This window comes from Bufo bufo, chromosome 5, assembly GCF_905171765.1.
Source record: "Bufo bufo chromosome 5, aBufBuf1.1, whole genome shotgun sequence".
Lineage (NCBI taxonomy): Eukaryota > Metazoa > Chordata > Amphibia > Anura > Bufonidae > Bufo > Bufo bufo.
This window is the reverse complement of record NC_053393.1, coordinates 440924070-440940647: the sequence shown is the minus strand read 5'-3', so window position 1 is coordinate 440940647 and position 16578 is coordinate 440924070. Positions and strand designations below refer to the sequence as shown.

Here is a 16578-nt window from a genome sequence, read left to right as displayed (position 1 = left end):
TGGCCACATAAGTGTATGTTTAGCATTTTATAACTGGGACACAAAGATGCTGAAGCTACATAAATGTGCATTTAGTCATTGGATCTTCTGGGTCTTTTTGCCTGGATCTGGATTTTAAAGTCATGATTAGCTGGGCACTGCTTCTCATTTTATGTACGTAGGTTCCCAAAATATGGCTTAGAAAATTATGTGTTTCCAAGACAGTTTTCATCTCTTACGTATTCTGTGCATTAATTGTAAGTTTTAGTGCTCTAACTAATTGTGTGCTTTGTAAAAAATAAAAATACGGGCATCAAAAGTTGTCTTTCTCACGAACAATGGAAGATATTAAAATAGAACAGGGTTCATATCTTCCATGAATATACAATATATGAGTCATGCAAGAGAAGAGCGAAGAATAGAAAATAAGATATTTCACCAGATATTTACGACTCTCTTTTTTTTTCTTTTCGTATGGGAAGATTCCCATTGTAGAAGCGACAGTTGGACATGTGATGTTGACTAGATAAAATTAAGCCTAACACACATCGCAGTATAAACTGGAAGTGCATGAGCCCTGCACTGTACCATATAAATAAGGCAAAATGTGCACTATTACCTGCCGAATATATGCAGAATAGCTCCAGACAAACATCAGAGCATGGTAAGGTGGTGCTGTATGGTACTCTAGTATGGAGTGATGTGCAGGAGACCAGACTGGATTAATCAGTACAAGTGGGACGCCAGATTGTCCATTAACATCCAATAAAAACATTCCTGGGTCCTTTAAAGGCAATGTACACTTTTTATTATTGCATTGTACTCATTTTGAGCTAAAAATATTGGTCTTTATTAATAATATGGTTTCCTTTTTTCTGTACAGAGCTGACATGTTCTAGTAGCATCCTTTGGATTTTCTGTCTTTTCCGTCAAACCAGCAGCAGACAGACTCCTTATCTCTGCTCTCTGACCTTATAAACACTAGCTATAGCTCAGTTCTTATCTTACTGATAAGAATGTGGCTTAGGCTACTTTCACACCTGCGTTCGGGTGTCCGCTCGTGCGCTCCGTTTGAAGGGGCTCACGAGCGGCCCCGGACGCATCCGTCTGGCCCCAATGCATTCTCAGTGGAGGTGGATCCACTGAGAATGCATCCGCCTGCCAGCGCTCAGCCTCCGCTCCGCTCAGTGAGCGGACACCTGAACGCTGCTTGCAGCGTTCGGGTGTCCGCCTGGCCGTGTGGAGGCGAGCGGATCCGTCCACACTTACAATGTAAGTCAATGGGGACGGATCCGCTTGAAGATGACACAATATGTCTCAATCTTCAAGCGGATCCGTTCCCCATTGACTTTCAATGTAAAGTCTGAACGGATCCGCTCAGACAACTTTCACACTTAGAAAATTTTCTAAGTTTTAATGCAGACTCATCCGTTCTGAACGGATGCGAACGTCTGCATTATCGGAGCGGATCCGTCTGATGAAACATCAGACGGATCCGCTCCGAACGCTAGTGTGAAAGTAGCCTTAAATAAGTGTTTATGACCTCTCAGTAGTTTAGAGATAATGTTTATTAGATGACCAGCACAAAGTGAGTATTAAAGTACCAGTAACAGTTAACCTTTTGTGACAGAACAGCCAATTTTTTTTTTATAAAAAGGCCAATTTAAAAGAAAATATGTTTAGACCAAAAAACAAATTACCTCCGAAGGTGTACATGGCCTTTAAGCTCATCTGGGTGTTTAGATGACAACTGTAAACCCTATTAGCTGCTGCCATAATCATGATCACTTAATAAAAGGACCACAACAACATCTTCATTGCTGCCTAGCAATCTGCCATTCTACACAACCCATGAAACTATAAGAATTTAGTTGGAATCTCAGGAATTTGTGAGCACTAAATAACCAGTTTGGGTACAGATATGTTCCATATATATTTTGGAATAAATTACATTTATTCCCTTAAAGGTAAGGTTATTGGTTGTTGAGCTCAAAGCTGTAATAATGGTGACAATCAGGGAGTGGGAGGCAGTTGAAATGTGCATTTGTATTGTATTTATTCCAGTGGCCAACCCCCTATACCAGGGATGCTCAACCTGCGGCCCTCCAGCTGTTGCAAAACTACAACTCCCAGCATGCCCTAATAGCTGTAGGCTGCCCTGAAGTTGTAGTTCTGCAACAGCTGGAGGACCACAGGTTGGGCATCCCTGCCCTATATCATATCATGAAGCTGGAGGTCATCTATGGCTGCATTAGGCTATGTTCATACAATGTAAAATTGTTACGTATGTTTAAAGGAGGTTTCACACGTAAAGGGGGTTATCTGGCATGTACGTATCTCCCATCCCATCTCCCTCCAGTAAAATAACCAAATTTGCACTGACTATACTCATCACTTATGGGGTCTTGTGCCACTGCTGGTGTTTGACATGCCGCCGAAAAGCTGTCATCTGACATTTTGACCATCGTGACCTAATGGATTGAAATGTGGCCATGCATAGATGTTGGAATGCAGATCACTGGGGACACTGGTGTTGCTGGCAGGGGAACAATGAAAAATTGCAAAGTACTGAAAATGACAAAGCTTATTATTTTACAATGGTGGACCACATCACGGGCTTGGAAAAAAAAATTCTCATAAAATCTTCAATAAGTGAACTGCAGTATGATATCTGTATTGTGAATATTCAACTCGCCAGGTGACCTTGCTTCCTCTAGCCTGGGTTCTCCTGGGTGCATCTATTGCATGCTTATATCATGGCATCAAGCAATTAAAGTTGGCATATGGTACACTCACTGTTCCTGACCTGGACAGCTTGGCCATTGACATGGCTCACAAGGCTCCTTTGTTTCCTTCTATGTTTGATGATGCTGTTAGAATGCCTTGCATCCTCTCTACCTTTCTATAGCCTTGGATTTATCTCTTTCACAGGTACACACATTTCGGGGTCCACACTGGTGTGAATACTGTGCCAATTTCATGTGGGGTCTCATCGCTCAGGGAGTCAGGTGCTCAGGTAAAGTAACCATATTTCATTTATCAGTGTTGTTATAAAGATTTATACATTTCCATCCATATGCAGTGTATGTATGTTTTTTTACAGTATTTTTTTGGCAGTTTGTTAAAATCAGCAGTCTGGAAGTTTAAGCTGGCCAATAAAAGCAATGTTAGTGCACAGTCTAAACAGACATCCCGAGACACTGATGAGGAGCAGGAAACAATTTCTGACCTTCTTGTGGCCTCCTCACTGGACTCCCACGTTATGATTCAGTATGCATGTTTGTTATGTCTGTGTTTGTGTCATCTAAGAAGATATAGATGATGTCTGCAGCCTTTCTAAATTGGTCTCAACTGTACTTGAGCTTAAAGGGGAGTTGACATCGCCAATTGTGCCCAATTTAAAGAAAAAAAATACTCATCTGTCCACAGTCACGCCATTCCCACGCCACTGCCCGGTTCCTGGCACTTGCAGTCCCCACCAGACAAGAAGCGGCTTGGTCCCGAGACCATCACTGCACCCAGTTACTGGTCACTTGTGCTAGAATGGCATGTCGCTAACACATCACTAGCATTTGTGTGCCATTCTACTGAATGTGGCCCACCAGGTCATGGGCCGGTTTTTGTCTGGCCAACACCTAGCACTCATGCCGGAAACTGGCAGGATCCTTGCTGTATTCATTATAGTCAATGGGGTCTGGCGGTGAACGGCAGTACCCAGATACAACAGATCCAGTAAACGGCCTGTCGGATCCGTTAATCAGCTGTTAGGAGAGGTCAGGCGCTCCATGATCGCCGCAGCCTCTTCCTAGGCCATGTGATATCACCGTACCTGGGTCACATGGCCTATCTGCAGCTCAGCCCCACTGAAGTGAATGGGGCTGGGCTGCAATACCAAGCATAGCCAGTATACTATGTGCGGCGCTGTGCCTGGTAAGCTGCTTATTCTCCGCAGAGCTCACCAGAGCACTACATACATTACACACATGTATACATCACATGCCCCCTCACAGTAATAATGCCAAGATATGTGCCCTCTTCACAGACGTAATGCTCACACATGCCCCCTCACAGTAGTTATGCCCAGATATGTGCCCCCTCACAGTAATAATGCCAAGATATGTGCCCTCTTCACAGATGTAATGCTCACACATGCCCCCTCACAGTAGTTATGCCCAGATATGTGCCCTCTTCACAGTAGTTATACCCTGATATGTGCCCCCTCACAGTAGTTATGCCCAGATATGTGCCCTCCTCACAGCTCAGAGTAGTTGTACCCTATGTGCCCTCCTCACAGTAGTTATACCCTGATATGTGCCCTCCTCACAGTAGTTATGCCCAGATATGTGCCCCCTCACAGTAGTTATGCCAGATATGTGCCCTCTTCACAGTAGTAATGCTCACACGTGCCCCCTCACAGCGTTTGCATTTCTTTCTGGCAAAGCTACCTGGTTCTGGCCCGCAAAATTTATACCAAGTCTAGTGCGGCCCTCAGACGAAAAATGGTTGGGCACCACTGTACTAGACCATTACAATGACGGCAGCTTTAAGTGGCTTCTGTATCTAATAACACGTCGGTGACATAAATAGTGTGGATATCTGGGACTCATATGAGATGCTTCTTAAACCTTTAACAGATTTATGCCCTCCAGTATGAGCAGAGCTCACTGTCCATGTGATAAATTATGCTTGATTTCATTTAGGCTATCCTGACCAATTAAAATTATTTTGTTCCTAATTTAAAGATGCCCTCAGGGTTTCTGTGCCAGTCATTGATGTATAATTGGATGAAAGGGTTGTTCGAGTTCATCATTATTTTGTAGCCCGTGGTTAGAGTCTTCTGTGGAAAAACACATGATTTTCTGCCAGTTCTAGAGGTTGTACTTTAGACCCTTCCTCTTGAAATGTGCCCTCTATTCAGCAACATGTCTATTTAATTTAGAATTTAAAGAAGAACTCCAGAAAAAATGTATGATGCCAGTATAGTGCAGCATGGGCTCTTGGGTATGCCTTGTGTATATCTGTTTTAGTTGATGGGTCATTTACGGTTTCTCTGCTATCTTGGTTCCTCTTTTGCCACCTACATCTCCTAATACTGTATACCACTCGCTGTTCAGAGGAAGAGGGGTCAGAGTCTTACCACACTGCAGTGTCCAGTCCTATTTCAGGGCAACCAGTGATAGATGAGTGACATAGAACTTCTCAGTGTCTCCTATGCATACCTCAACTTTCAAAGAAAGCAAAGAGGGTGTCATGAACTTACCTGTCCGTGCTCCATGGCAAGATCTTCAGCTCGGCGCAACTGCTACCTGGTGATGTGACAGTGCCATTAGCAACAGGATGCAATGCTCTTTCTCCCCACAGCGGACATGTGCTGGAGCAGACTAGCAGTAGGCTGATTGCTGAGCTGGTCCTGTGTGCTAGTGTTCTGACTAATGGAGCGTCTAGTCATGACCTATCAGGTTCTTATCCTGGGTGCTCTATTTTAACCCCTTCCTGGTCTTATACTAGTGCCAGTCATAGTCTGTGTCTCTCAATATCTGTGATCTTGGTTCCGGTTCTGTGTGCGTTTGGATTGCTTCTATTATTGACATTGGCTTACCATTGACCACTCATTGTCTCATGTTTTGGTACTTTGTTCCTCATCTGGTTCTGACTTTGGCTTGGCTATTTGACTACCCACTGTCTTGCAATTTGGTACTGTATTGTCCGCCTGGTTCTGACCAATTTCCATGCAACTCCATCTCTGTGTTGTTCTGTCTCTATGTGTGTATGTCTTGCACTTTAGCAGAGTAGGGAACGTCGACCAGTTGTGGACTTGCCGCCTAGGGCTTGAACTGCAAGTAGGCAGGGAAAGCGGGCAGAGTTCCAGTTAGGGCTCACTGTCTGTGTATTGCCTGCCTACTGTGGTCACAGAGGGAACATTTTTTTTTTACATTAAGCTATGCTTCTAACCCTGCCCAATTAATCTCCATACACTCCAATTAGTCTCCTTTATGCAACCTACTCAGTAAAACCCTACTTTGTGTAACACACAGTGCCCTTCTTCTGTGGTGCACAGTGCCTTTGTGGCCCATCAAAATAAATATGCCCCTTTAGTGTCTTCCACACAGTAAGAAAGCCTCCTTAGTGCCACATCACAGTTGTTCTGGCCAGAGCTGTGTTAACACGTTGGCAGACCCAGTACATAAATTGCATGGGCATTTTGGTGGGCCCCCACCATCCTGAATATTCTCATGTTCTTAGTAGTGTTAACTTTTAGGTACTGTACTGTACTGCTGTGGTCTCTATGTTCTGCTATTGTGTTATATGCAATTGCTGTAATATACCTCCCAACTTTTAAAGAGACTAAGGAGGGACACTATAAGCAGCGCATAGTGCACCTTTGCAAAAAAAATTGACATTAAGCCACATCTCTGACTCCACCCAATGCCACACCGGTCCCCTTTTTGCCCACACACAGTAGTTATACTGTATAGCAATATTTTATCATAGTAATTCGTTATCGCTCCTTTCTCTTCCCTGGGTTACACATGGTGATATATAGTTGTGATTGCAGCATCACATCCAGTATACTGCTGCAGCCAATGACTGATCTGTCTCTGTAACCCGGGGAAGAGAAAGGAGTGGCAGTGCCATTGAAGAAGTTGAGGTAACTTATTTTAAAATTTCACTGTCCTCGGCCACCACAGCAGTTCAACCAGCGGCCGAATAAGAACCACCCAGTCCCATTTTGTAATGGCAGCACGAGCATAGGCTGCAGTTTACAGTAACAATCAGGCCAAGAAAGAATACTGTATGTCCTTTCTTGGTGCAATTTTGGGCTGTGGTTATAAACTGTGGCCACACGAAGAGCTGCATAAACTTCAAATTCTGGGTGGCTGCTGTCACAAGTGGACTGCAAAAGTCTATTCCAGAGACTCTTGTGGGGAGTTCTGATCTTCACTTTAGTAATTCAGTTTCAGTGAGACTGACTGATATTGAATCAGTGAACTGAAGGTTAGATGTTTTACTGAGGAATAATTTATTCTGCCTCTGGGCTGAAGGCCTTACACACTACAGATGTGCCACTGATGCCTGATTAGGGAAGGAGCTAAGAGGACTGGTCCAGGATCTTGTAGGGAACTCAGCTGGAGCTTGGAGGTCTCCCTTCCCTGGATAATGATGTAATGGCAGCTGCAGTGCGGATACAGGAGAGGAGCGTTGCCTTGGTGGTGCTTCTTCCCTATAACTGCCCCAATCATGGGCCCGTTTACTATGGTTATGTTATTCTTAACAGCCTTGGTTGGCTCAACCTTGGCAGGGCTCATATATACTGTGCAGCCGTATTATAAAACTGCCATAGAAGTGAGCCTGTACAGTGGTCCCTCAAGATGCAATATTAATTGGTTCCAGCAGGATCATTGTATGTTGAAACCATTGTACTGTAAGTTGAGTAATATGTACCAAATCCCCAAAATGTCATTCAAGTTAAGGGAAAATTAAGATTTAAGAAAAATAACTAAGACAGATAAAACAAGTCCTTACATATAACATCCAGGAATAGCTGCTAACTAGCAACTAATACAGCAATTTAACCAGAGAAGTGTCCTTGATTGGTTGGATCTGAGTCTGAGACATTGTATGTTGAGTCTAGTTTCAACTTACGATGGGTCAAAAAAGACCATTGTATGTTGAAAATATTGCATCCTGAGGCCATTGTATCTTGAGGGATCACTGTATTGTACTTTTCTTTATGCCACTGATTTCATATGAAGGTGTATATATAGGTTGTTTTCTGTCTGATTCTTTACAAACCATGGCATACTGTACTCCATCTGACTCTATATGTACAGAGGTATTCTATCAACATATCTATTTCTCTGCATACAGTATTTTTTCCCCATACAGGGTGGATTATGAAAGCAAAGATGTGATTGCTACTGACACAATGCCCACTTTTCTTTTGTATTGCTTTCTCCTACACTACCTTTGTTCATATTTTGACCACTAGTGCTGTGGTTATACTCATGGGAAATCAATGATCACCTGTTTGATACAAGGGAAAAACAAAGCATAACTGCTCGCCCACTGAAATTAAAGGGTCAGTCTTATTCTTAGATTTTTTTCAAATGTTAAATCCTAAAACTTTCTAGTACACTTTAATTCTGATAACTGCATTAATGGCCCGATTTCACTGCCTGGCCCGTTCCCGCTGTAATCATTGATGTTCCAACACAGGCAGATAGCCTTCCCCCTCCCTGTGTGTTGGTCATGTGATGAAGGGGGCTGATTGGCTCAGTTTACTGTAGCTAAGCCAGACCCCTTCTTTGTCTCTACATCAGCCATGATGGAGAAGGGGACTGGCTTAGGTAATGAACTGAGCCAGACAGTCATCATGGTGGAACTGCTCTGGGTGTCAGGCCAGTGAAATATTAGAATAACTTACCCCATGATACCAGCTGCACAATAAGTTTGTTCCCTAAGAAGTGCAGGCTAAGTTCTGATTGGTTGCTGTAGGCTGTGCTGTGATGTTATTATTTAGACAGTTTGACAAATGAGGCCCACCATAGTAATGGAAAGTTATGCATCTCAGTAGTAATAATCTACATGCATCATATGTCCTAGGGGATGTAACATATGGGAGAGTCACTTGTAGAACAGGATTTGGGTGTCCTTGTTCATCATAGATTAAATAACAGCATACAATGTCAATCAGCTGCTTCTAAGACTAGCAGAATATCGTCATGGTTTCGCGGGACAGGGATGTAATATTACCACTTTACAAAGGTTTGGTGCGGCCTCATCTGTAATATGCAGTTCAGTCCTTGACTCCAGTTCATAGAAAGAATGCCCTGGAGCTAGAAAAAGTACAAAGGAGAGCAACTGAAATGATAAGGGGCATGGAGGGTCTTAGTTATGAGAAAAGATTAAAATAATTAAATTTATTTAGGATGTGGTCACAGCAGGAACAGTGGACAGTTTTAAAAAGGGTTTAGATTAATTCTAATAAGTAAATGATATTAATGCTTGTGAAAATGTGTACAATTCTGGGATTCACTCCCCTTTTCTAAAATTCTAAAAGACTTACATATGTCTTTTTTCAACCGTATTAAGTATGTAGCTATGTAACTACAAGTTCTGATGATAGTGGTGGCATACGCTGCCGCATAATCCTGGCATGGGACTTGCAGAACCCCTGGAGTGCTAGTTACTAAGTTTACAAGTATTTATTGTTAGTGTGAGCCTTTATACTTGGAGACACAGATGGGAATTTGTATTTGGAACAAAACATTTAAGTGTCTATATTTGGTTTTCCTATAAAAGTCCTCACTGACTTTTTCACGTTTCATGTGGACATGTTACAACCAGTCCATGATTCAACACTTACATTTTTGAAAAGTAAGAAAAAAAGGCAAGGAAACGAGTTTTATTTGGCTGCAAAGAATCACATAGCACAACTCAACGACATGTGATCATTAACCCTGATGTGGTGCCAGCTCAGATTAACTTCACACTGCTGTGCCAGAGGTGCCAGACGTACATGCTTGTCTGTTGCTTCAATCTACATTTTCTTTAAATGGTTCATTTGTCAGAAAATAGTTATGCCAAAAGCTAAATATTTCCTATGTAATCAGTCAGAGATCTAGGTTATGGAGTCAACATGTCTTTTAAAGGCGTATTCGAAATAAAACACAATTTGGCTTTATACTTAAAGGATAACTGTCATATTTTAACTCAAAATTCAATTTTCACATATGTAGTTAATACTGAGGTGATAATCCATAATCATTTATTTTTTTCCTCACATACCCCATATTTAAGAAGATTTCATCCATAGCAACCGTTCTTCACCAGACTTCATTCTGCCTCTCCTCTCAAGATGGCCGCCGATGCCCTCACCCTGAGGCTAAGCCCGTCTTCCCTCACTACCCAGAATGCATTGTGCTAATCTCGGGAATGTGCTGCCTCAACTCAACCAATCGGCGTTGTCCACACTTCAACACGCCCTCTTCCTCCTGAGAGCCCATTTTAGCAAGTGGCTGTATTGCTGCGCGTCATTTCAGCCTGGACACATAAAAAGATCTCCCTCTGTTATGAGGAATCCAGACGCTGCCACAGCAGAGCAAAGCAGCGCAGCGCCGGGAGGGGGGACGGGGGAGCTTCCTTACTGTTAATCCCTTCCATACAGCGGTCCCTACGGACCGCTGCAAGGTAGGGGTTAAACATCAGACATCCACTGATGTCGGCCGTTACAGTAGATTGTCAGCTGTATGTTACAGCTGAAAATCTACTAAACCGCTCAGCAATCCTGTTCAATTGCGGGGGAGAGGAGGGGTGGGGGATGGACTGCCTCCCTGTCCGAAATAACAATTTTCTCCGGCTCGGCCATCCTGAACGGGAGATCGGGGCACAGAGACACAGCAGCACGGCCCGATCTCAACACTCACTGAGGGGATCGGAGCCGCACTGCTGAACATCAATGCAGGGGTTTATGTTTATGTATATTTCCATTTTTACACTTGTGGCTGGGTACCTGGTGTAATGCTTAGTAGAACGTGATTTACAGCTCTCTATGCAAGAAGTAACTTCGGGGTTCAGACGGGAGCGAGCACGCAGGGTGCGGGACTGCCCACTTCTACGTCCTCCGTCTTCTGTAATGAAGAAGCTGGGAGACGGAGAACACCTAACAACGCTCTTTTAGCGGCAAAGCTAAAATGCCAGAGGGAGGACTGGACATGCAGAATTACATGGTAATTCAATACCTAGCCAAAAGTATAAACTACACTAATGTAAACATATTTAGAGAAATCCAATTATATAAAAAAATATATATATGACAGTTATCCTTTAAGAGCCATTAATATGTGTGCAAGATTCAGTACTTGTCAGAGCAGAAGACATCTGATAATACAATACAGATTTCCTAAACAGTAATCTGAGATTTTCAAATTTTTTTATTTTTCAGATTTTGTACAACAAAGCAGCCACTGCCCTCTTTTTTATGCCAATCTACCCATGAAAGGTAATGGCAAGTCATTTAGGGGTCGGCTTGTTGAGTAGCATCCTATCAGTCACCAAGCTAGGGAACATCAGTAACTTTTCAGTACCTGGCAGAACTACAATGACAGATATCACCTCTGTATAGACAACACGGGGTCCACCATTCACAATAGGCGATTTCACAGCTCATCAGTTCCCTCCTGAGCTCTACACAGGTCACACAGCATGACTAGAAAAATCTAGAGGTGAATGATGTCCCCTACAATCTGTTGTGTCTATGGCCTATGTGGCTGCTCTCAAACAACAAATATCTTGACATATTCTAACCCTAATGGCCAGTGTGAAAACTACATGATTTTTGGATCCTATTTGAAATATCTATAGGGACATGGAAAATTGGTAAAAAGTTTACCAAAAACTCTAAAAATATATATTTAACATCAAAACTGGATTTAAACAATAGGTCATTTTCTGGTGACACATTCCTTTTAAGTAGAATGGCTTTTAATTATTGACTGTGAACTTACCGTAGTCCATTAATAACATGAATGGCCACCTCACCTTTCTTTCTCCGCCTGGATATGGTGCCTAGAGGTGCAGGTCCAAGATGCTCAACAATTATTGCTCAAGAACAATTACATGGGAAATGCAAGTAGTTACTGAAACAGACATGTCAGGAGAGGTGACAGGCCCTCTTTAATTTCAGCCCACCATTGACCACTTATATAATGTGTAATTATTAAGCCCATATCAACATGCTTTTTTAATATAAAGTCTGTCTAAATTATACAACTGAGAGATGCTCTGAGACATTGTGGTAGTAGGGAGAAGAAGTCTATGCTTTAGCTGTGTCCAGTGGCATACCTTTAAATAAAGGCAGACCAAGCGACTGTTACAGGGCCCGGGCCGGAACGGGGGCCCGGCACTGATCTTTCTTCTCTCCTTCCATTCTGAGTTGAAAATTCAGCATTTTCAGGCAGCCGCCACTTGGGGGAGCTCAGTACAAAGACATTATTACAACTTCCATTGCACTGTATAAACTCCTGTGCACTGAGCTCCCCCTAGTGGTAGCTACAGGTAGACATCTTTGTAATATGTGAAGTGAAGCAGATTTATCAGTGTATTTATGCCAGTTGTCTAGTGTAAATACATCAAGAAACTTACTATTCAAGATGAGCGTTGTGTTATTGACACACCTGTTCCACTTTTTCCAGCACAAAAGTTTGATAAAATGAGGCTGAGTGTGACTTTTTTATGATTTTTTTTTTTTCTTCAGCTTAATATAACAAATTGTAAATTTGTCAGAAATCTGGGGCATTGTGCTTTGCGTTCCACATTGCCTGGGAGTGTTTGATGCATGTGCACTGGGAAATTGGTGGTGCAAGGGGGCCAATAATAATTTTTGCTATGGGGCACCATGATATCTGTGTACATCCCTGTCTATGTGATCCTGAGCACAAGGCTGCCTACAGTACATAGCCATTTCTGTCCTCCAAGCTACACGCAGGGATATGATGGGCGTACAATATTCCGAAAAATATCTTGGAGTCTCTCATCATTTTGCCATATATGTCGATGCTATCTGAATCTGTTTTATATTAATGTGCAGTTTTTTTTAAGCATTGCATGGATTTTATCTACTGTAGACACATATACTGTGATTTAGTCATGGACGTTATTAGCATGCCTTTATTGCTTTCGCTCATTGCTTTCTTTCTGATTTGCAGACTGTGGGTTGAATGTACATAAACAGTGTTCTAAGTATGTGCCCAATGACTGCCAGCCAGACCTCAAGCGCATCAAGAAAGTGTACAGCTGTGACCTTACCACACTGGTGAAAGCACACAATACGCCAAGGCCAATGGTTGTGGAAATATGCATCCAAGAGATTGAAAGCCGAGGTTTGGAAAATGATTTGACTTATTTTATGTATTGAATGCAAACACAACTAAGACCTTTTATGCTCATCTATGTTCATTGCAATTTCTACTTGTCTATTGAAATAATACCATCTAACCATTTAGTAAATCACCAAGATAAAATGTGTGGACAGACAATGTTTTCCGTAATAATTTTTATGCATGACAAGCTAATAACAGTTGTGCCTAGGGTTGGCACCTGGCTGGTATTCTATCACCCTAGCTGGTATTTTGCTCAGATGGCCGGTATATATATAAAATCTTTAATTTGTTAGCATTGAGCCCTATAGCTTTGGCTTCAATGCAGAAGTTGGTGAGTTTGATATCTGGCAGTGACAATTTTAAAATACAGACTTAATAAATGTTAAATACACAGGGGTGTCCTTAAGTTGGGGAAAAAATAAGTTTTATAAAAAAATAAATAAAAAGGCACAAAACTCAAAATATGGAAGCGCTCATCTCCCTGTGCCTTGCCACCGCCGCCATCAGACTGGTCTCACCCCATCACTGGTGTCACCCATTGCGGCCCGCACCCGCCGCACCCCACTCGCAACGCCACTGGGTGATAGCTGAATACTGTTATGGCCTAGTAAATGTTCACCAATATTTTCCACAAAAAAAAAGTTCAGAAACAATTTGGTGCGATCAATGTGCATTGTTTGGCAGCCCTCTTGGTTGCAAGTGCATTGTGCATGTCAAAAGTGGCCCTAGTCCTCCATACATATAGCACACTGTAAAAGGGAGCCTGTCACATGTCTGATCTGGTGGCAGAAGCAGAAAACATGAGAAGTGTGATATGGAGTTTTGGCGTAAAAGATTAAATTATATTTTAATCATTACAATCCATGCTCTTCCTATCCTATCCTTAGGAGACCAGGGGGTGGCCCCCTTCAGTGCTCGACCGCCCATTGGACTCCTAAGCCTGACAGTACAGGGATTTTAATTAATAAAATGCAAGTTCTACTGAACCATTTGCTAGTGTATATCAATCAGCTCAGCTCTTCCTGCTCTGTAACATGCTGCCAAGTTCTCCCACTTAGAAATCATGGAGGGGTCGAAAATTCACATTGTAGGTGCATTCCTACTCTGAGAGACAGAATAAATAAAAAAAATCAGGAAATGACATTGTATGATTTTTGAAGAATTTATTTGTCTTGCACTGCTGAACATAAGTATTTGAACACCTGAGAAAATGTAATGACCGGCGTCACGCAAAGGGAGGGAAATGGGAAGGCCCTGTCCAAGGGAGAGGGAAAGGTGGTGACCCCTGACTCACCTTGAGGCTGGCACCTGACTGCCCTGACGTCCCTAGACGGGTTCCTCACCCGTACGCCGATCACGTGCCTAAACCCTGGCCTTCCCTAAGATGAGCCCTATGTAGTGAACGGGCCGGTGGGATCACTAGTCCGCACCACTGACACTAAAAGGAAAACACCAAGGAGAGGACAGACAACACAGACAAAACATATAATCACAGGTGGGCGACCACAGCAGACAACAAAAGCCCAACAGGGATCCGGAGGGTAACGTTCTGGAACAACAACCAGGGAACACAGCTACACAGCTCCAGTGGGTCAGTATAGAAGTCCAGGCAGGAAGCTCTATATCTGGCAACCAGAGAAGTGAGAGATGGGAATATAAGGAGGTTGGGATTGCTGGACAAGAAAGCTGAGGAGGAGAAGCTACGGATCCCTGAGTGAGCCAAAAAGGATTGCAAGGCAAACCCAGAAAGCTACCATTAAAAAACAGTACTGTCTTTAGACATAGAGCGCGCAGCCACCCGCTGCGACTTCCTGACTCCGGGTATAACAGAGTCAGACGTGGCTCTTGACACCCTCGTGACAGAAAATCAGTGTTAATATTTGGTACAGAAGCCTTTGTTTGCAATTACAGAGGTCAAACGTTTCCTGTAGTTCTTGACCAGGTTTGCACACACTGCAACAGGGATTTTGGCCCACTCCTCCACACAGATCTCCTCTAGATCTGTCAGGTTTCGGGGCTGTCGATGAGCAACACAGACTTTCAGCTATCTCCAAAGACGTTCTATTGGATTTAGGTCTGGAGACTGGCTAGGCCACTCCAGAACCTTGATATGCTTCTTACGGAGCCACTCCTTGGTTATCCTGGCTGTGTGCTTCGGGTCGTTGTCATGTTGGAAGACTCAGCCATGACCCATCTTCAATGCTCTGACTGAGGGAAGGAGATTGTTGCTCAAAATCTCACAATAAATGGCCCCATTCATCCTCTCCTGAATACAGTGCAGTCGTCCTGTACCCTTCACAGAAAAACTACCCCAAAGCATGATGTTACCACCCCCATGCTTCACAGTAGGGATGCTGTTCTTGGGATGCAACTCATCCTTCTTTTTCCTCCAAACACGACGAGTGAAGTTTAGACCAAAAAGTTCTAATTTGGTCTCATCTGACCACATGACTTTCTCCCATGCCTCCTCTGGATCATCCAGATGGTCATTGGCAAACTTCAGACGGGCCTGGACATGTGATGACTTGAGCAGGCCAACCTTCCGTGCAATGCATGATTTGAAACCATGACGGCGTAGTGTTCTACCCACAGTGACCTTTGAAACTGTTGTCCCAGCTCTCTTCATGTCATTGACCAGCTCCTCCCTTGTAGTTCTGGGCTGATTCCTTACCTTTCTTATCAGTGATACCCCACGAGGTGAGATCTTGCATGGAGCCCCAGTCTGAGGCAGACTGACAGTCCTCTTTAGCCTCTTCCATTTTCTTGCAATTGCTCCAACAGTTGATCTATTTTCACCAAGCTGCTTGGCAATTGCCCCGTAGCCCTTTCCAGCCTTTTGGAGGTCGACAATTTTGTCTCTGGTGTCTTTTTACAGCTCTTTGGTCTTGCCCATGGTAGTAGTTGGCATCTGACTGACTGTGGGGTGGAAAGGGGTCTTTAAAGAGCTCAGACAGGTGCTACTAAGTTAGATTAAAGGGGTTCTGCACTTTGTTTAAACTGATGATCTATCCTCTGGATAGATCATCAGCATCTGATCGGCTGGGGTCCAACACCCGGGACCCCTGCCGATCCGCTGTTTAAAGATAGCAGAGGATAGATCATCAGTTTAAACAAAGTGCAGAACCCCTTTAATGAGTGGAGTAGAGGTGGACTTTTTAAAGACACAGTAACAGGTCAGAGCCATAATTCTTGCTGTTTCTCAGGTGTACAAATACTTATGTTCAGCAGTGCAAGACAAATAAATTCTTTTAAAATCATACAATGTGATTTCCAGATTATTTTTTAGTTTTATTCTGTCTCTCAGAGTGGGAATGCACTTACAATGTGAATTTCAGACCGCTCCATGATTTCTAAGTGGGAGAACTTGCAAAATCACAGGGTGTTCAAATACTTCTGTTCCTCACTGTATCTTATTTAATAAATGAGTCCAATTTTTCTTTTGTTAAAAATTATAAATGATTCAACATATACCCACATTTGCTCAAATTGACCAATAGTCCCATAAACAGAAAAATTATGGTGTTAAAAGCTTTACACACTGAAAATACACAACAAATTACCAAAATTAACCAACATGGGGTAATATTCATTTTTATTATTTCATATTTTCTTCCCTGGTTTCCCGGATCCATCATTTTTTTTATTCTTTCAATCACATAGCCTTGTTTTTTGTGGGACCAGCTTTACTTTCTAATGGCGCCATTTTCTATTCCATACA

At 42.8% G+C, this 16578-nt stretch overlaps 1 protein-coding gene across 2 annotated transcripts in view; it reads left to right on the top strand.

Annotated features, from left to right (window-relative positions):
* CHN2 (chimerin 2) overlaps positions 1–16578 on the top strand; it is a 390810-nt gene that overhangs the window by 342715 nt on the left and 31517 nt on the right. For both annotated transcript variants that reach the window (XR_005779250.1, XM_040433568.1), the window contains exons 8-9: positions 2911–2995; positions 12687–12860. Coding sequence is in view for 1 of the 2 variants with exons in the window: in XM_040433568.1 (XP_040289502.1) it covers positions 2911–2995; positions 12687–12860 (259 nt within the window). In the remaining variant the exon portion in view is untranslated. The remainder of the gene's footprint in view (positions 1–2910; positions 2996–12686; positions 12861–16578) is intronic.